Genomic DNA, 21,948 nt, shown 5'->3' with positions numbered 1-21,948 from the left:
CTGCGGGAATGTGTTGAAGGTCAACTCACCCACACTCAGCAATTCCCTTTATAAACTGAGATCGCTTACACTTTACTTGAAGGTATCTACATAAGAGTGACATGACACTGTCATGAACGTGTCATGAACATTATAAACAAGTCATAAACGTTTATGACATATCGCTTCTGTCATTAAGTGTCATTCGGTTTTTGTTAGGGTTAGAGTTAGGGTTAGGGTTCATGTCACTCTTATGTAGATACCTTCAAGTAAAGTGTTACCCTGAGATCTTTTCTTCCATAAATAGTAATAATTGTCCATTCTGTGATGTTCCTATGTCTGTACTGCATAATAAATCAGTGTGTTCATACTGGAAAAGTGACAAAAGTCAGTAATCTTAAAGAATGCAATTTGCATCCCAAATTTGCTGGGTTTTTTAGTGTGTTGTTGATGGACACTATTGTCCCACAATGCAATGGACATGGGAAAGGTTAATGGAGACTCTCCTCACAGGTTGGACGTGTGTTTTCCTAAAATTCACTGTATAGCCCTCAAATATTCCCACAATGGAATGAAAACACTAATTTATATAATGTGTTGCATTTTATAGATGCAAAAAATACTGTTGTGCAACTCTTCATCTGTCAGCGATGACGCATAATGATGTAAATGTCCAAGATCTCAATTTACTCCACAGACAAAAAAACAATTCCTATTAAATCTTGGGGAAAAAACATTTAGCTTTGTTCTTGTTGTCGCCAAAGTCAGTTTGACCTGTGACACTGTGATGAATACTTTCCTGTTAGTATACATTCATTTCTTGTCTACTAACAGCTAGCTTAGTATACTGTGAACATTAGTGAACATTAGTAGATTGTACTAACTGTCTAGAAATAGTATGCAGTATGGAATTGTTCCACGACTATATTATTAAAGTGATCATATGAAGAGTGGTCCTTTTAAGAATGTATAATGAGTAAAATTAATTTGGTCTATATTTGTACTTTTGATCTGTTTTATATTACTGTTTTATTTCCCACTGCTTCTTATCTCTCTCTTTTCAGGATCTATCAAATGAGCAGGCACATTCTCAGAAACTGTCTACTGAAGTCGAACGTCTGAGCCAGAAACTGCAAAACGCTGAGGCTGAACTTAAGACAACAGCCGATTATCTCAACCAATCACAGGAGAGAATAGAGTCGCTGTGCCTTCAGAAAAGTGAATCTCTTCTCCATTTGGAAAAGAGAAGAGGAAGTGCGGAGGTGGACGCTACTTCTAATTCAAAATTAGACTCATCAAACAAAAATCACATTTGTCACACAAACACCCAGGAGACGTCACATCTGGATCAATCCCCTGCAGCTGGCAAAGGTCGTAACCTTTCCATGGCGCATGAATATGCCACAAGAGAGACAGAGAGGCAGCTGAGTGAGAGGTTGATAGAGCTGGAAAGAGAGGTGTGTATCTGTGTTTGAATATATCTCTGATGTGTGTCGGAGCCGTTGAATCTCATTTGCATGATGTCTGTGTGGTTCGGTGCAGCCCCTGTGTGATGGAGATGATCTATATTATGTTGAAATTCTTGCTCTAGGGATGCTTGACGACTATCAACTCACAGTAGGCCTCCACTTCCACGAGTGCAGCACTTTATTTCCAGGACTACCGCTTTATCTCTGCTCATCAGTTTTTATAATGTCACCTCGGATACTGTTAATCTTCCTTATCTCGACTGCTGCTCTCTTGCTCTAGCCCTCACTTTCTCTCTCTCTTTTTCTCTCTCACACACAAACACACACACACACACACACACACACACACACACACAAACTCTCACATCAAGCTGTAAGGGGCAGCTTAAGCGCTGCCAAGGTCGGGGATTTCATTCAATGCATTGCTCGGTAGGTATGGTACTGCATTAACGCTGTCAGATGATTTAAAGTTTTAGATTATGATGGATGAAGCAAGTCACAGACACCTGTAGCACCAGTGCAACACTGTAAAAATACTCAATTGCAGGTAAAAAGTATTATCAGCGAAATGTATCAAAAATTAGATTATTAATACTGATACAATAATGTGTAAGCAGAATTTTACTGGTGTAGCTGCTTGAGGTGGAACTGTTTTTTTCCACTTCAGTATTTTAGTCCGGTGGTTTCCAAACTGTGGTTTGGGTCCACTCATCCGGGTCACAGGAAGAAAAAAGAAAGTTCTGTTAAATTTATATTAATTTTAATTTATTTTTTTACTTTTACCAACTTTGTAGAATACTTTGGGGATACTTGCACCTCGTTGGGTCTTAAACAGTTATTTAAATGAAACCATCTGAGAAGTTAAGACAGGACATGTCTCTAACACACTGCTTTATTTGTGTGAGGTCACAAGTCAAAAATGTTGGAAACCACTGGTTTAATACAATGTATTTGATTTTATAAGCCCCTCATATGTTTTTTTAATGTAAAATCTTAAACTGAAACGTAACTAATAACTATAGCTTCCAAGTAACGTGAGTAGAGTAAAAACTACAATATTTCCCTCTGAAATGTTGTGGGTTAGAAGTAGAAAGTACCTCAAAATTACATTAAAGTACAGTACTGGAGTAAAAGTACATATTTACTTTCCACTACTGACATTGGCAAGGAAAGTCTAAAAGAGCCAGTGAAAAAAGTAGCAATCCCCTGTGTAGCAGTATGATTCAATCAGGTTCTGGTAGGAAATGTGCAAGAATTTAAAATGAAGCTGCGACGCACCAAAACTGAGCTCCAGACCCTCCAGATGACTCCCACATGAAGTGTGTGCCAGTACTTGCAAAAATGTGCATATAAATTCACATTGTCAAGTGGGTGTAGAGCCGAGTTTTGGTGTGCCGCAAGCTCATTTAAATTTTGGACAAAAACACCAGATCTTATATCTTCAGCAATTTTGCAACATTGCCTGTTCATTTGCAATCTATCCATCTCAATGTCCAATTAACACACTCCTTTATTAATCAGAGCAGATTTCACAGACACAAATATGTGTGCAGGTTTTCTGATTGGATTATTAATGCTCGTACAAAGATTCCGCTCAGTGGAACCTTACAGTTTTTATCAAGTATAAACAACAGATGCGGACCACTTATATTTTATACATTTCTGAAAACTCAGTTACACACAAGATGAATTTCATCTCTGTGTTTATAGATTGACACAAATGTCACACAAAGCTACTACCTGACTGAGAGTGCTTTAAAAGGTCAGCTGTAGATGAGGTCGAACTTCAAATATGGATATTGTGGTGCCGAAGGTAGCACAGCCCCTGATGCAACTTCCTCTGTACATGGCTGTGGACGCTCTCTCAATCTGAACATTTCTCTCTCTCAGAAAGCAGTGGCGGTTGCAGGACAGGAGGCTTTGCTGTTGCGACTGTCTCAGTCCCAGGAGGCGTGTGAGCACCTGAAGGAGCAGCTGGAGGCTCTGCGCCGGCACTCCCTCAGCCTGCAGGAGTCCTGCACCAGAGTACAAACACTCAATACCCAGCTACAGGTGACCAAACACACAGATAGAGAGCATGATTGCGGCTGAAATTATTTGTTCAACTCGATCATTAGACCCTTGCACATAATTTGGACTTTTGGATTTATTACATTATTGGACTACTAGACTGCTTTGATGCAGGGAGACAGCACATTCTAGCCATGCCGTTGGCGTGGCTCTGTGGATGACAGTGTCAGTTTGTTGGTTGGTCGGTTTTGACATGAAATTTGGTCCAGACATTCATAGTCCCCTCAGGAGAAGTTGTAATTACTTTGGTGATCCATCAACTTTGCATCTAGTGCCACCATTAAGTCAATATTTATTAAGTCTTTATGTTTATGACCAAATACCTGCAAAACGAACAACATTCCCATCAACCTCAGCTGTACTTTGTGTTTAATTAGCAAATGTTAGCATACTAACACGCTAAACTACAATGGTGAACATGATAAACATTATACCTGCTAAACGTGTTAGCATTGTCGTGAGCATGTTAGAATTTAGCTCAAAAGCACTGCTGCGTTAGCCTACATGTGGCTGTAGACTTCAGATTTCAGTTGCATGCTATACATTGTAGCTGGAATATTTTTGGATTCTGGATTGACAAGGCTTCCTTCTTGAAAATGACCACAATGACCAAAAAGAGAAGCATCTAATCTATCGATATATTAAAATGAACATGAAGTATATGTATAAGTTTTCATAGTACTACCAGCTTGGGATGTAAATTTCAAATGTTGGGGTTGTTGGGTTTCTGTAAGAACCCAAAAATATAGGCAACAACATGATCTCTCTGTTTTATAACACACACACACACACACACAGGTGGAGCAAGCATCTCTTAGCTCCCAGCATGCAGCAGTTGTGGCGCGCTGCAGTGAGAGTGAGGCCCGGTGTGCGGCTCTGGAGGCCGAGTCCAAAGTGTGGGCGCGGGAGCGGGAGGAGTCGGTGGCCAGGATGGAGGCTCTGAGGCGGGACCACGAGCGGATGACTGTTCTGCAGCAGCGGCAGGAGGTGGAGCTGGAGGAGCTGCTGGACAAACACTCTCAGCTGAGGAGCAACAACCGCAGCCTAGAGGCCCAACACAGGGAGCTGGAGGCCAGGTACAAACTCACTCTGACTGCATTCAATTAAACCCTTTTATAAACATGAAATCCTGACTTCAGAGCATTTTGAGTCTTTTGTGTATCCTTATACTTTTAGTTCTCCCAAGAACAGAAATATACACACAAATCCACTAGCACCACCTTTAAAGACAAACACACTCTCTTTCTGTCACACATTTTAAGCCATAATTGTTTTTGTTGGGATGAATGTTGTGTTTGTAATCTCAAGGTACAAGGAGCTACTGGACGATAAAACCCACCTGGAGGAGAGAGAGCGGGAGATGAAGATGGAGAGAGAAGAGATGGAAGCAGATGCCCAGAGGAGACTGGAGAGAGAACGAGAGCTGGAGAGGCTGAAAGAAGACAACGAGAGGTAACAAATACATTCACCAGCTTCTTCAGCATCATGTTAATGAGATCTGATCATCCTTTCACTCCTCTCCTCTCACTGCATGCAGCATTTATTTCTCTATATGAATCACAGGGAGCAACACAGGAACTGGTTTGAATAAATATGTAATGTAGGAATGCACAGAATGCATTTTTTTGTTATTGATTGAAAGGCTTTTAGACATAAAACAGCAGCACAGAACACAGCACAAAACATCAAAAAACAGGATTGGGGAGCAATGGAAAATATGTAGTTTGTTTGAACCTCAGTTCCAAAAACATTTAAAGCAGAAAAATGTAAGGCTTTTGGACTCAATTGATGAATTTATCTTAGATGTGGACTTAAAGCTTTACCTCAGATTTTAGTTTTCTGTGTCTTTCAGCCACAGACCAGTCTGACTAAGACCTGAGGTTGTGCTTCAACAGTGCTTCTGAGGAGGGAAGCGTGTGATATAATGATGATGATGATGATCATCATCATACAATACTCATGTACCATGATAATTAGTTAATCAACCAGGTTTTCATCATATTGATGTTATTGATTACTCTGGCTGTCTCAAATGACAGGGTGTCAAGCTGGAAACAGGATGGCCTCTTCCTCCTGGTTGTCAAAGACACACTTTGTTAAGATTTAAAATAAGCATGTCCATGCATTAGTAATGTAATGTTTTAACTGAATGAGGTAAATAAAATATGAATGGATTTAGTAGAAAAATAAATCGGCAACAATGATGATAATCAAGCACTTTTTTAATGTATTTCTTTAAAGTGGCTTTAATCAATATTTTCATAATAATAAATGTATCAAATGACAAAGTGAAAGCAATGTGACAATGAAAGGAGTCGCTTGTATTGATGATTCTGCAGAGAATTATCACATGAACCTGCAGCTCCTCTCTGAGTTTTATAGCGAGTTTCAGCTCATTGTTCAGCTGTCTGGCAACTTTAAAGTCGACTGCAGCAGGAACCTGTGCAATGAAAAATGCTATAAAAACCCACTTTACGCTACCTGCTTAGCACCAAACAGTAGACAGACACAGTAAGCGACTAGCTGGTGAACACAGTGGAGCATTTGGCAGCTATAGAGCCAGACATTCCCCCAAGGTGTTGGTGGAGAACAAAAACAGAGTTAAAAGAGAGTTAACAGGTGGTCAGAAACACAACAAATGCTAATACTAATAGTGCTGAGTAACTGCCAGATGTGTAAATAAGCAACTGTTTGCTAACACGTTTACCATATCAATCTTAAAAGGTGATGATATGTCAGTGTTGTGTTCAAAGCTTGTGTCTGCTGCCCCCAAGTGGCCAAACAATCGGTTATTGCAATTTTAAGAAAAACTGGCAAAAACTCTGTTCCAGCTTCTTTTGTTTTGTTTTTTGTTTTCTATAATTATTAACTTGAAATTGAACATTGAAAATGTCACCATGTGCTCATTGTTACTATTTTCTGAAATTTTATAGAACAAATACTTCATCGATTTATCGAGAAAATAACAGAATAGTCAATAATGAATACAATCATTAGTTTCAGCTCCGAAGGGAATATATGGAGAGTGGTTGATTTGTTATATACTGAGCCATGCTGTACAGTGGTTCAATTTTAAGTTACATAAAAAGTTAATTCCAAAACACTTTGAATCCACACTGAGAACATAAAATGTTGGATGCTTATTACCGAACATTACCAAATTTCCCCCACAGTGACCATTAAGAGTTTCATCTAATCTCACTGCAGTTCTCATTACAAGATGATCGCTTGGCTCTATATTTTGTAAGCAACGGTCTAAAACCACTAAGTGACCTAATAAAACCCATTAAGTCAGATTTATCTGTTGTTGTTTTCTGGCTTTGTGAGGACTCATCATGTTGTGTAATAATATAATAATGAGCCTCAGTTAAAGAGCACTTACCAAATAAATGATACACGACACCTAACAGTGACAGCGATGAGTAAAGCCCATGTGTGTCGGTGTTGCAGGCTGCAGGCCCAGCAGAAGGAGGGGTTGGCGTCACAGGCGGAGCTGCTGGCTCAGGGCTCGGAGCTGAGGGGCGAGCTGAGCGCCTCCCAGCTGGAGCGGACGCGGCTGGAGGGGGAACTCAGCGGCCTGAGGGAAACCAACCAGAGCCTGGTCCTCACCAGCGCCCGCCTCACCAGCCAGTACCAGGTATTAACCACACACATACACAGACACACAGAAATGTATCTACACACCTGCATATACACACAAAGTTGTTTTGTATTCAAGCTGCCAGCCGACCATTGACATGCAAAAAAGGGATTTAGTACTTCATAGCAGAGACACTCACAAACATTACACTCTTGAAATAAATAAAAAACAAATGTATTTAAAGCATTATTGCGTAAATGTGCCGTGAGCAACGTGTCTGAAAGTTGTAAGTCTTCTGGTAGCTGAGAGAGAGAGAGAGAAATCTCAATCATTCCCAATCTTGCAGAGACGGAGAGCGTAGGTATATGTAAGGAGATAACATGGACACAGGCTAATTATTGCTAACTAAAATGCTAGTTAACATTAGTAATTAAACTTAAACAGCTAATGTGAGACGAAACTGCCTGTGCGCTTCTCCTGTACTATACGGTAATTCCTCTACTGTGCGACAGTAAGTCGCGTGGTTATGACACAATCGTTAGCCTATTTTTACAAAAACGTCTGCTACAGAGCCATAACGTGAGGTACAAGGTAATGGAGCCTTTTATACATTGTCGTGTTTCTTTAGAAATAAACAATGGACAAATAACGTCTTTAAACGATTCAGATGTAAAGTTATTCGCTGTCAAAATGGTGCCAAAATGAATGGCAGTCAATGGAATGCTAACGGGAGGTGATGGCTTATTAGCATCAAAATGGCGCCATAGGAGGTTCGCGGTCCGAGGAGAAGCTTACCCCCTTGGTAATAAGGAGCAGGGGCATCTTTTCCTCTAGAACAGCTTTAGTCTTCTGTGTGATGCTGTCAAACAAGCGCTGAATATTGAAAATGTTCTTCAAGCAGGAAAGTCTTTAGTCATTTGAGGGACCAAACAGGTGAAACTTGACTTTCTGTACAGAGTTTAAGAAGTCAACCAGCAGATGTTGTGTTCCGCTGCTTCATCCAGCTGCTCATTAAAACCAATCCTGAATCAAAAGCTGGTACAGGACCTTTGGTCTGCTTATATATGTGAAGGAATGTTGTACAGGAAGAAGCAGAAACACAAAATCACAAAGTTTTCAGTTAGGACAATACCAACCATTAAAGTAATAGTTGGACATTTGGGGAAATACAGTAAGTCAGGAGCTTAGCTTAGCATAAAGACTGAAAACTGGGGGAAATCCACCTACCAGCACCTCTAAAGCTCATAAATTAACACATTGTATTTCATTGTTGCCATATTATTTATTTTTTGGGCTCTGAGCAGTTACTAGGCAACCAGCAGAGACTGCAGGAAGTTTATGCACTGGGAGTAGAAATAGTTTAGCACATAACCATCCATTTTTTTTCCTACGGATTAAACCAAAGAAAATACAGCGTGTTAATTAGTGAGCTTTGTGCTCACTAATTAAGGTGGTATTTGTTACCTTTAGCCAGCTGTTTTCATTGTGCTTTTAGTCTTTGTACCAAGCTGATTGATAATCACCATTTGGCAGTAGCTTTATATGTACCGATATGAGTGTGGTATTGATTTTCTCATCTAACTCTCAACAAAAAAGCGAATGAACTTGCTTCCCACAATTTGCTAAAAAATGTAGCGTGCAGAATCACGGCATTGCTTTTTGAGTCTGATGAACCAAATGTTTCAGAAATTACATTATTTCTACGTTCACTTTCAGTCTCATTTCATGCCAAATCATTTCTTCGTCCACTCAGGTCAAACTGTCCCTTAATTCAAAACACTGCTATAAATGTTTAAGTATCATTAGGCACTATGTGCCTCACTGGATGCCTTATTCAGCCCCCCACAATGTTATACTGCTGGTAGTTAGGTTTAGATCCTGGGAATCAGACACACAGGCTTCTCATTATACTGTGTTGTAGAGAAGCAGAGAGGTGGCAAGTCTTATCTTTGATCAAAAGGAAAAGTTCATTTTTGGAGCCTGTGTGGTCTCCCAATTAACCTGTTGTTGCCACAGCTGTGCTAACTGCAGTCGATTGGACAGCGACTGCGGCTAAGAAGGCAAAAGTAATTGGAAACAGATTCACAAATAGAAATTTAGAGAGATGTATTCATGCAAAGGTGTGGCCGTACCTGTGTGTAAGACTTGCAGTTTTCTAAAATTAGACATTTATTCAAATGTTAAAAAAAAGATGATTTTTTTTCACGTCTTTCACTTAGTAATTTCATGCACTAAGAGTTTGTTGTTTTGAGTGTTAGCCTTGGATGTTAACTCTGCCTAAAACAGCATCTTTATGAAACTCTCACAGGTTTTGTTCAGACCGCTTGTAGAGAAGCTGAATGAATTCTTTGGTCATTTGAGAGGCTGCAGTTTGTTGCTATGTGTCTTTCAGTCAGTCAGTCCTGGTAACCTCTGACCTCTTGCTTCACAGTTTCAGTGTCAGGTTTGATAAAAAAAAAGGTTGCAATCGTTTAAACCAATGCCCCAGCTATTCAGTCACCAGCTATTGGGTCTCTTTGTACTTTGATATCTTCACACACTATATATATCTTTGAAAGACTTTTCAGCTGACAAAATCAGTACTGTTGACTGGTAAATCTGAATGAACCTGTATAAAGATTTCTGCAGATCCACTGTGTTTTCCATTGTTTACACTGACTTTTCTTGTCTACTTTGTCTGCAACCTGTGAATGCATATGTGCTCTAACACACAAACACATTATATTTTTGTCTTACCAAACTGTTTACTTTGACATTTATGGTGTTTATGTGTGTAGCTGTTGACCCAGTTGAAGGGGAACATGGAGGAGGAGAACCGACATTTAGCGGAGCAGAACCAGAGTCTGCTGAAGGAGAACCGGGCCTTACTGGAGCAGAGCCTAGAGCGCCGTGACCAGCACTACTCACAGCAGAGGGAGTACCAGTCAGTACACACACACACACACACACACACACACACACACACACACACACACACACACACAGTGCGTGGCACTATCTTTGTGGGGACCCGTCATTGACATAATGCATTCCCTAGCCCCTTACCCTAACCTTAACCATCAAGACTAAATGCCTAACCTTAACCCTTACCCTAACCCTAACCTTAACCTAATTAAACCTTAATCCTAAAACCAAGTCTTAACTCTCAAACAGCCCTTTAAAGTTGTGGGGTACAGCATTTTGGCCCCACAAAGCTGTCCGGACCCCACAATATATACTGTATTCCCGATAGAGCAGATCATTTGTTTTTGTTTGGAACTACTGACAAGAGAAGCGTACTGAAGAGAAAATCAGGTTTCTTTAAAGATCCAGTGTGTAACGTGTTTAGTTGTTCATTAACAAAATCTGTGTTACCCATTCACAAACTTGTCCTTTTTCATGAATATTTACCACCATCATCAATTCCAAGTATTCCTATTGGCTTGAAATTTTACATTTGCATGAACTGGGGTAGACGCTCCATATTCATGTGCCATCTTGAAATATGTTTGCCGGTAAGGGACATACATGATATACTGCGCCGCCTTTCGCGTTTTCGCTGTCACATGATAAACTCACAGGTGCTGCTAATGGGTATTGTAGTTTCCTGGCCCCGGCAAGTTTGAAGAAGGAAACATGGAGGACCACACGTCTTCAAAATCTAAATTCAGGAACAGGAGTCTTCTTCGCCTAGAAAAAGAAAAAGGATATTGAAAAGAGCAAGAGACGTGGCCGGGTTGCCTCAGTGGGTAGATCAGGCGCACATATTCTGAGATGGGGTTCGAGTCTGACCTGAGACGATTTCCTGCATGTCTTCCCCCTCTCTCTCCCCTTTCTCACCTAGCTGTCCTATCAATTAAAGTCTGCAACAAAGCCCACAAAAAAAAGAGCAAGAGAAAAGCGTGAAGGCTACCGTAGCTGTAATACGTACTTTGAACTGCGTGGCGTGAGAGAGTTGATTGCGATATATGATCTCAACGCTAGATGGGAGAAATTCCCACACATTGGACCTTTAAAACAAAGCATCACCTTTATTCAAATGAAACTTTATGTAATGTGTGTTAGAGTATTTTGTTAACATTTCTAACTTTGTAGGCAGTAACACAGTCTATATTCATATCCAGGACATGTAAAGGTTTGAGACAACAATTTCACAGTCCAATAGCACTCAGCAGTCGTCCTTTTAAATGACTAACAGATTAATCTAGAACTAATAGTGAGCATGCAGAGCTGGCTTCACCATTTAAGTTTTAATGAGCCATATTTCTCACAAATGGCATCTTTTGTAGCTTTCATTCTTGAAAAGATCATTTTTACTTACTATGGTTTAATTTGTTTTCCTAAATTACTGAGATAAATGTCACTGACAGCATTGCATATTTTAGTTCAGCACCTTTAAAGTTGGTGGGTCTCCATTTCAAATGCATGTTAATAAACAGCCATGCATTGTTCAGACCCACAGGCATTTATTTTAATCTTTAGACCATATCAGCACAGTTATCATCAAAACAAAGAAATAAATCACACTGAATTACAGAAATATAACTCCCCAGTGCATGCTTGGATAATGGGATAAGCAGGATATTAAAGTATTCAAGATGGAAGGAGGGATCTTGTGTTGACTAATTAGACTTTATATATGCATGTTGTAGCATGATATCCCTTTAGTGAACATTTGGAACAAACAGGCAAACAAAACAATGAGACAAAAAGTTAAGAAGAATTTCAGGGTAACATTTAAGGGGCTAAAGGTTACAGTTGTGTGGAGTTTTTGATCATAAGCAGTGCTATGGAGGAATGTTTTGATGGGTGGGTTCACATTTTGTTTGGCATCTTATTGGCAAGAGCACACAACGTCACGATACATATTCCTGCCTACAGTTTCATTTCACATTAAACTCTTCTGTCAGGCATTAAGGATACACACAATACGTTTTGGTGAGAAACCATAAAAGTAACTTTAAAAAATATATATTTTTGGGGCATTTCTGCCTTTAATGGACAGGACAGCTAGGTGAGAAAGGGGAGAGAGAGGAAGAAGACATGCTGGAAATCGTCACGGGTCAGACTAGAACCCTGGACCTCTACGTATATGTGCGCCTGCTCTACCCACTGAACCAACCCGGCCACCATAAATGTGACTTTGTTTACAAGACAACTTCACTTTGACACTAAGCGGGTACTGGAGATTTAACATCATAGGCTAACTGCACTACAATATGATGTGTGAGAAGCCATGTCTGATTTAATTTAAGGGAGGAGTTAAAGCTGCTCTAATATTTTTTTTTTATATTAACAATAGATCAAAAGACTATATGTAATGTTAAAGGCATTGTTTGTAGTGATGAATACAGTCACCTGACTCCTCAGCTCCATCAGCTCTACAATTAAAAATACAATTAATTAGCCAGACACCCACAATTGCTAAGGGATCAGTAGTATCAAGCCCTTATTGATGTACTGTAATGTTTGATGTGTGTAAGGTTTGTAGACATTAATTAGTATTCAGAGTAATGGTAGCTGTATGAAAAAGGGGACTGAAACCACTTCTGAGTACAAAAAAATGTTTGTGCTTTTTCTAAAACATCACCAGAATTCCCGATCAGTCCTTTCCCTTCTCAATTATTTGACGAGGGGTTATCATCCCAAGGTCTGAACTTCAGAATCAAAGGCATACAGTCCAATTTCAGAGTAGTTTATTCAGACTGGAGTTTCTATTCTAATAAAATCACAAACAGGATGACATAAAAGTTAGTCCATGTGATGTGTGAGTAAACAGGCCAAATACAAAAATGCACCCAATATAACATGTCCAGTGTGGCTAAGATTAAAAAAATGTAGTTCTTAAAGTGTACGTTTAAGATAAACGGCCTTATAAGCACAACACGTTCTTCACAGACATCTAGGCTCTCTGCTTTCAGTCAGACTCGCAAATTATATTTAGGACCTTGGACAGTTTAGATTGTTTGATCTACAAAATCACTTTTGTTGTGTGTGACGCAGAGCAAATGATGTAGTGACTTTGACCTTCTAAACTTAATGTAGTGGGAAATGTGAATTCAGTGAGTAAACGTGAGTACTGAGGAGGCATCATAAAATGAAACAAACTGGCCTTCAAGATGCTTCATCAACCTCTAAACTTATTTAATAGATTTGATACTGATCTGCTGCCAGCTATATGCTTTGGTTTGTAGTTGATACACAGAACAGAAGTGAAGGACACAAAAATAACCAGAGCCAATGGCCACATTATTTGATTGGAAAACATCCAATTAGCTGCACTAACTAATCTGAAATATGAAAACAAGGCGTATTGTCTACATCCATGCTAGCCTCTCATTCAGGATGTACATGAGCTACATGCTAAGCAGGTTTGTAAGCAGGTATATCATTTACCATGTACACCATCGTAGTTTAGCGTGTTAGCATGCTAACATTTGCTAATTAGCATTAAACACAAAGTACAGCTGAGGATAATGAGAATGTTGTTAGTTTTACAGGTATTTGGTCAAAAATCTAAGTTAGGAGATCACCAAAATCATCAAAATTTATCCTGAGAGCAACATGACTGTGTATAAAATGTCATGGCAATCCATCCAATAGTTGTTGAGATATTTCTTTTAAAACCACAAATGTGAACCTCATGGTGGCACTAGAGGAAAACTCAGGGGATCACCAAAGTCAGTATGAGTCATCCTCTTGGGACCATAAATATCTGGACAGCATTTCATAACAATCCATTTAATAGGTTTTGAGATATTTCAGTCTGGACCAAAGCGGTGGACTGACTCGACAGACATCCCTAGATTCATGCCGCTGGCATGGCTAAAAATTTACATGGGCCTCGATACTCACCGTTGCTCTTCTCTAATAACTTCAAATTCTGAGCTCTTCCGCTCACAGTTTTGTGTCAGTGCGCAGCGGTCAGATCATACTATCAGTGACTCTGTGTTCAGTATTTTTATTATGAGCCGTGTTTCATGCAGCATGCAGACTATTTGTCATCTTACTTTAAGCTCGAACCCTGGACCCTCTGCTCACCAGCAGCACATGGACATTAACATCCACACACACAGTCTCTTTTCTGATCTGCTGGTTTATAAAGAATCCTGTTCAAACAGCACAGCAGGCTCCATTTCTCAGTCGTGAGTTTACAGGAACAAGCTGATTCATACACTATCAGCCACTTTCTGAATAATCCCATCTATTGGCACTGATAATGAATGCATGAAATGAATCAAACAGACCTTCCTACTCAGCTGCTTTGTTCTGATGCTTCATGTGTTTTCTTTTAGGGAGAAGCTGAGCGAGCTTCGTCGGGAGAAGCAGAAATTGGTGGAGAAGATTATGGATCAGTATCGAGTCCTCGAGCCCAGCATGCAACCTCCAGCCAGCAAAGCCAAGTACTTTATAGAAATATAAATATATACTGTATACACCTATACTCAGTTTATTAGTTCACTACATCTGTGCATCGCAACACTATACAATATCCCTGCAGAAAACGAGTGTGTTTATACAAGCAAGTGTGTTTATACAGCACATTAATACACAAAGACAAAGTGCTTTACACAAAGAAAAGAAATACAGCATGAGACATCAAAACAAAAAAAAGTGTAGAAATAAATAGAAGTTAATTTTAAATCAAAATTAAGCAGGTGTTACATACATAGGTTTAATTTACGGGGGGGGGGGAGTGGTCAGATTAACCTAATGATGAATGTAAAATATTAACTGTTGGCTTTCTCGATTCAATTTAATTGGCAACAAAGAAAAACATTTTTTCACACACTGTTATTCCGAATTAGTTGACTTTACTATAAATTTGTGTGGAAAACAGTTGCCTTAAACCATCTAAGTTTTTACACAAGGTGAAACTTAACAGGTCAAGTTGTATTAACACAGAGCAGGAAATTGATGCAGTAGACAAATCAAGTGTACATTAGTAGTCATTACTAAAAATTGTTAGTAAACAAATAATTTTTTTCTGGAGTCATGTTGTCTAAAATAAGCATGTTAAGTTAAAGCTTTAGTGCGTAACTTTTTGATATTAATGACCGTCCGTTACATTCAAGCCATTGCCAAATGAGTTGCTACAAAGCTAATTAAGACTTTCAGCTCCACAAAACTCTCTCTGTATTTCTCATTTTGGCTATGTTCAGAAATTGATGTCATCCGACGACTTTCGCGCGCAGAAAATCGAATGAAGATAATTACCTCTTCTGAAGAGTCCATCATGTTTTTTTAATCCTCCGTGGCCTCCTTGGCTACTGGCAACTGTGTGGAGGAGGGGTGGGGGGGATCACGGAAGGCTTGTGTCATGTGGATGCGCTGTAAGTTTTGTTGTCATTACTTAGAATTCCTCATGGGGGAGAAAGAAACTACACACTAAAGCTTTAAACATTTTCACCAGAATTGATGCGACCGCCAATTTTGGTGAGTTTTTGAGTATGTTAAGCCCCTCAGAAAGGTGATTAATTTGCCGCTGTTGGGGCTCAGGCCCTAATTAGTATTGTTGGGTACAAAGTAGGGGTGCACGATTCAGAAAATGTCACGATTCGATTCAATATCGATTTTTAGGCTCACGATTTGATTCAAAATTGATTTTCAATTCAAAAACGATTCTCGAATAAAAAAAAACGATTCACAGTATGTAAATGTAGTTACTTTATATATATATATATATATATATATATATATATATATATATATATATATATCTTATACATCCCTTAGTACATTCATATGGATTTTTTATTTAGTATCTTTTATTGTCCATGTTATTCATGTGGATTTGTTTGTTATTTGTTATTTTAACATCCTGCTATGATGTATGTGTATGTTGTGTGTGATGTCTGTAAGCTACTGGGACCTTGAATTTCCAGTAGTAGACATACAATTAAAAAAAAATTATTATTATTAATTATAATAATAATATAAAAAAAAAATTTAAATAAAAATTAAAAAAAATAAAAATATGAATCTATTTTTGGAATTCTATGTACCGATTTTGAATCGGTAGAGCTTGAATCACGATTTGAATATGAATCGATTTTTTTGCACACCCCTAGTACAAAGTGTCACAGAAATGCATTTTGTCCCTAGTGCTACAAATTAATATGGTAATGACATTTTAATGATAAGACTTTCAAAAATAGATTTTCTTGATGTCATGTTGCAAAGTGCTTTCTTTGGCATAATAAATGGCAGTTGGCACCTTCAGGAACATTTTATTCTCATTTTGAAAACATACAGCCCTTGTTACACTTGGCATCCTCCAAGTGTTTTCTGTAAAAGCAGGGTGCTGTGTGTGAGCATGCACGCACACGCACACGCACACACACGCACACACACACACACACACACACACACACACACACACACACACACAATATCTCCTAGCTCATCCCTCTTTGTAAATGGTCCCTGTCCTCTGTGTCTTCCTAGGAAATCTAACTGGATTGCAGACCGGATGAAGAAGCTAATCAAACCCCGGGGAGGAGTAAGGGAGGGACGAGCCCTCTTCACTGCTGCGGGCAGTGTGGAAAACATAGCCGACAGCACTGAATTTACATCAGACACGCACACACCTCATCCCGGTGAGACCACACACCTCACACAGCCCAGCACACTACCTCTCTTTCTCTCACACACACAAACACGAGGCGAATGGTTTTCACAAAGATATGCTCACATGCTCACTCCATCAAGCGAGGCTACAGGCATGCATACAAATCATCTCATGACTACCAAGTGTGGTCGGCATTGATACCACTCTCTTCTCTTTAGATCTCTCCCTGTAGAGTGCCAAGACTTACTGAGGCCGGCTTTCTCTGCTAACCACATGTTGAAAGAAAAAGATTCGCAAGACTCTATTCTCTTTTTATGCACCTTGACTGTGGAATACATTTTACTGGCTGAGAGAGGGACAAAAATCTCACTGCAGACATTTTCACAGCCAAGATTTAAGCCCAAATCCACATTCAAGATATTTTGTTCTCTCTTTGTAACATACCGTCCCCATTTAATTTTAATTTTTCCTCGCATTGTGTTTTCTATTATCCCCCTTAAAACCCTGCTGCCTCAAACGGTGTGTCAGGACCTACACTGGGAGGCCTGACTTTTTCTGTTCCTCAACAAGAGGACTGTAAGAGTATAGCGGTTTTCACCCCAGAGAGAGACTCAATTTCACTTTTTTTACTCCAAGTGGAAAAAACTGAAAATCTCTCAAAATTAAATTTGAATTGTTGTATGTTAAAAGTTGATGCATGTGGCAAACACTGTAAAGAAACAGTAAAGAAAATTCAAATCACAGTTTAATTGCTCTAAATAGATTAGATGTCTTGTAAAAAGAGAGATTTTTTGAGCTAGCCAAGACATTCCCCACTTCCTATCTTCTGTTTGAGTTGACATTTCCCATAACACCAACATTTAACCCTGAAACTAACCCGCTTTATGCCAGGTTAACTTGACCTTAACCACTGGTCTCAGGTCAGTCTCAGGCTGCAGATGGTGTTACAACTCTCTGAACAGACTGGGACCCAGCGAGGTCTGCCACAGCAGTTCTTTATCTCATTAAACTAAGTCAGAATGTATGAATAATTTAAATGATTTAAATGTAATATAATCTACTGTTAAATAGGTTAGGCTTGCCTTTTTGAATGTAAAGGTCAGGCTTCTATCCACATTAAGCTCTTTAGTTAACTGTGCTTTTACATTTTCTACAAAAATGTATTTTATTACAATATGTATGCATTTTAATATACTATGAAATTACAATTTAAACAACACTAATAACCAATTTAGACCATGTTATAGGCCCATTTGAAAGTAGCATTTTCACCATTATAATTCTTTCAGAATTATGATTCTAATTGTCATTTGAAATGCCATATTGTATAAGAAAAAGGCGGTAGTGAAGGTGAGGTTGCTACATTAATAATATATTTGTACATGCAATTATATTTATATCATAAAGATGCATCCCAGGAGGAATTGCAGTTTAGAAATGCATGGATAAATATCCAACAGTATGTGCTTAACTAAACTACATTATTGTTCTTAACAAAACATGTACATTTAATTGTTTATATACTGCTTAAAATAGCCAAATAAGGGGTTTTAAATAAAAGGTTAAGCACTTACTTTACTACTTCTCATTCACACTCACAGACTGATGGTTGGCAGAGCTGCCCGGCCATCAGGAGCACTTTTTGGGGTTTATTGTGTTGCTCAAGGTCCCTTCGACATGTGGACATGAGGGGCCAGGATTCAAACCACTAACCCTGTGACTAATGACAGACCAGCTCTACCACCTGAGCCACAGTTATCACATTTCCTAAATTTATTTTTGCACCTGCCTTTGTCGGAGTTGCTGAAACTGCATTTGCACTGAAATAAAAGTAGTAATGTACCTTCCTGGTTTGTGCTGTAAAGCAATCAGCAAATGTATACCACCTGGTGGAACACAGAAGAAAACAAAAAATGAAAACCATCATGCTGTGGGTGTTGTATATTGATTATAATCATATCTCAGCATGAATGAGCCAATGATTTAATGATGTCAAAATTTGATCACCTATAACATTACTACCATGGCCTTCGTATAAATGTGTGATTTAAGTAATAATAACCTTGAATGAATTTATTACTGTTTCAGACCCCCGCAGTGCTCCAGTCTCTCCCTCTCCAATAAGAAAAGCTCCATCCCAGACAGACATCTCGGCTCCTGGGACTCCAGCCATGCGCTCCGGCTCTGGGGGTCGTCGTAAGCTGGGATCCCGTCACGGCTGGGGGCTTGGGTTGGCCAGGGGAGGCTCTGGAGTCTCCCAATCCTTCAGTCCTGGTGACCACAAAACACCGCCCCGCCTGCGGCTGCGCTCCAGCCAGAACAACCCCACTGCCCTCTGGGAGGGACATAGAGGCGAAACAAACACACCCCAGACAGCAGACGCTCCGTTGAGCAGTCAGGAGAGTGTCGAGGAGGAAGAAGGCAGAGGTGAGGTGGAGAAAGTCCAATGAGGAGGATGTGTGTTAATTTCTGTACACTTTGAGAAATGTCCACCCTAACAAGTCATTTGGTCAGATTTTCCTTAAAGAAGGAAAACAGCAAAAATAAGTAAGGAAATGCTGAAAGATTTATTTAAAAAAAAAAAGGTTTTAGTTTAAAAAGGTTTGTGTGTGTTTGTGAGTATGCTATATGTTCAGCATTGTGAAAGGTCTATGGGATAACAAGTAAATGTCAAGCTAATATTCTTTGTAATAAAACATGCATGCACCTATTAGACTGTGATCTTCTCTGCCTTCCAGACAATCAACACTCCAGTGACGACACAGCAACAACCTGAGACAGAACTACACTCGACTCTTAATTAAAGCTTATGTTTAATATTTTTTATGCAACCTTTTGTATGTCTGAACATTTTTAAAATGAGATCCTTTTAGTATTTTTGAATACATGAATTAATAAATAATTTTGTCTATTGTTTCCATTGTTGCTGAGTTGAATAAACCACCTCTCTATTTTATTTTAGATTTTTTTTTTTATCCTTCATTTAGCCAGGAAGGTTCCATTGAGATGCAAGATCTCTTCTTCCAGCAAATCCTGGTCAAGACCAGAGGCGTTTTTTTTGTCTAAACCTAATCATACCATAAGGGTGACAGATCAAACAATTTATTTTATCATTTAATTTGAAGAACATCAGTGAAGTCAAGAGGATGTGTTGCTAGCTAGCTTTTTTTTCCTGGAACACGTCACTTACACATTTTGCACTTACTGCGGCGTCTTGTGTAGACTGTTTACATATGTATGACCATATGTAGGCTACATTTTATGTACTGGTTTTATTGTTGAATACATTGTGAATACATATTTCTAAAATTGTATGATGTTTTTGTTGAGTTATTATTACACAATACTTTTTCTGACCTTTTTGAATCCCGCGACAAATAACCCATATTACAAAAAAAGACTAAAACTAAACTAAAACTAAGCATTTTCAAAAAATAAAAACTAAACTAGCAAACCCACTTTAAAAACGAATTAAAACTAAACTGAATTTGAAAACAAAAAGTCAAAATGAAATAAAAATAAAAACTAATGAAAAATGCAAAACTATAATAACCTTGCTCCCATCTTATCCTCTTTATATTGACTTCCCATCAAGTTCAGGATTCATTTTAAGGTTCCTGTTGTGACAGATAGATCCTTTCATGGTCAGGCACCTGTGTATATCTCTGACCTGCTCCATCCTTATATCACAAGTAGCCTAGGTCCCTTACTGTAGGTCTTCTGACCAGGGCTTACTGGTTGTCCCTCATGCTGGACTACAAACAAAAGGTGACTGTGCCTTTGAAGTGGTGGCTCCCCTCTGTTGGCGCTTTTAAAAAGCAGCTGAAGACTCACTCTATTTAAACTGGCCTTTGCCTCATGTTTGTAAATGTGATTTTTAAGTTTTATTTGACTGTTTTTAGTGTTATATTTTTTTTTAACAATTTTACTCCTGTGAAGCACTTTGTGACTTTGTTCTGTAAAAGGTGCTCTATCAAATAAATATATTATTATTATTATTATTATTATTATTATTATTATTATGCTTATATCCATCCTGTAAACTCTTGTAACAGTAGCTAAAGCATTTGAGCCAACAAGTGAACACTTAACAAGTTAGCTAGGTAGCGCTACTTAGAAGTTCACACCGTGCTTCTATTGTCTATTGTTCTAACTGTATAAAGCTTATCACACTCCATGTTAATTATTGACCAACAATATTATTGATTGATTTTTTCAGCTATATTTTTGACCTATCCTTTTACTACATTTTGTCAGTGTCAGGGCTCCATACTCTACAGACTGTTTAAATTTCAGCAAAGACCCACACAGCAGCTCTGCAGTGTCTATGGGACTGTTCACACTGATGCTTAGTGAACACATCAGGAATATCAAAGTAGATTTCATTAGGGGCACCACCATATACATTTCAGTTTTAAAGTGCTAGAAGTGCTTCATCTTGTCTTCTTTAAACCTTATATATTCAAGGATTAACTAAAAATGCTTGGTGTTCCTTCTGATCATTTCCTCTCTAAGTTGGCTCACTCAAAGCTAGAAAAGTATTACATTTAAGTGCTGATCACATATTTTGTAAGACATGTTTCAAAGTAACAAACGAGAAGCTAGTCATAACAAGTTGAATATTAGTGCTAAAATATAGTGAACTAAAACCATAAAGATCTCTGGAATTGACCAAACTAATAAAAATGTATTTAAGATTAGTATTTTAGTAAAGAACTGAGAAAAAAAAAAAATACATAAATCTTATGATAATTATCCTTGTAACCCCCGGATCTGATCTGTGCACAGCAGGATAAACATGGAGAAACCCTGCCATCTGGCTCACATATAGCTGAAAATCCCATTTCTTTTTAGGGTTTCTGTGTAAATCCAGTCATTGATCTAATGGCAAATGAACTACAGAAGTGCTTTAATGAGAATCCTCTTTAACTCCTTTCACTGTTGCACCAAATGGTGTCAGTGTAGAGCCGACCAGGCCTCTGCTGACAGACAGACGGATGAAGAGGGGAAATTAGCATGCAGCTTTCCAAACGAGCAAACCTGAGAGTTCATCATGAAGCTCAAAGGGCACTCGTATAAGACAGGCAGCTTTCAAAGAGCTCCTGCCTCCCAGATTAGGACAGGGATACATCAGCATTTCCGGTGGGGATTGTTTTTGAGTGTGTGAGTGCAGAAGACAACATTAAGGATAACGGAAGGCCGTAGCTCGTTCTCTTGAGCCTGCCCTCCCCAAACACACATCCTGAATTATGATTTGCAAATGAGAAATGGGTCGCTAATACAATTCATGAATTATGTAG

At 38.8% G+C, this 21,948-nt stretch overlaps 1 protein-coding gene across 3 annotated transcripts in view; it reads left to right on the top strand.

The window, feature by feature from the left end:
- The window catches only part of ccdc88b (coiled-coil and HOOK domain protein 88B), a 41,237-nt gene extending 21,277 nt beyond the window's left edge, over window positions 1–19,960 (top strand). For all 3 annotated transcript variants that reach the window (XM_078260480.1, XM_078260478.1, XM_078260477.1), the window contains exons 19-28: window positions 1,044–1,436; window positions 3,339–3,500; window positions 4,317–4,594; window positions 4,827–4,970; window positions 6,969–7,155; window positions 9,876–10,021; window positions 14,373–14,480; window positions 16,525–16,676; window positions 18,737–19,075; window positions 19,387–19,960. In XM_078260480.1, coding sequence (XP_078116606.1) covers window positions 1,044–1,436; window positions 3,339–3,500; window positions 4,317–4,594; window positions 4,827–4,970; window positions 6,969–7,155; window positions 9,876–10,021; window positions 14,373–14,480; window positions 16,525–16,676; window positions 18,737–19,075; window positions 19,387–19,424 — 1,947 coding nt within the window. In that variant the 3' untranslated portion in view covers window positions 19,425–19,960. The remainder of the gene's footprint in view (window positions 1–1,043; window positions 1,437–3,338; window positions 3,501–4,316; window positions 4,595–4,826; window positions 4,971–6,968; window positions 7,156–9,875; window positions 10,022–14,372; window positions 14,481–16,524; window positions 16,677–18,736; window positions 19,076–19,386) is intronic.
- Window positions 19,961–21,948: the final 1,988 nt, after the last annotated feature.

Source organism: Sander vitreus, chromosome 10, assembly GCF_031162955.1.
Source record: "Sander vitreus isolate 19-12246 chromosome 10, sanVit1, whole genome shotgun sequence".
Lineage (NCBI taxonomy): Eukaryota > Metazoa > Chordata > Actinopteri > Perciformes > Percidae > Sander > Sander vitreus.
The sequence above is the reverse complement of the archived record's forward strand: the minus strand, read 5'-3'. Positions and strand labels throughout refer to the sequence as shown.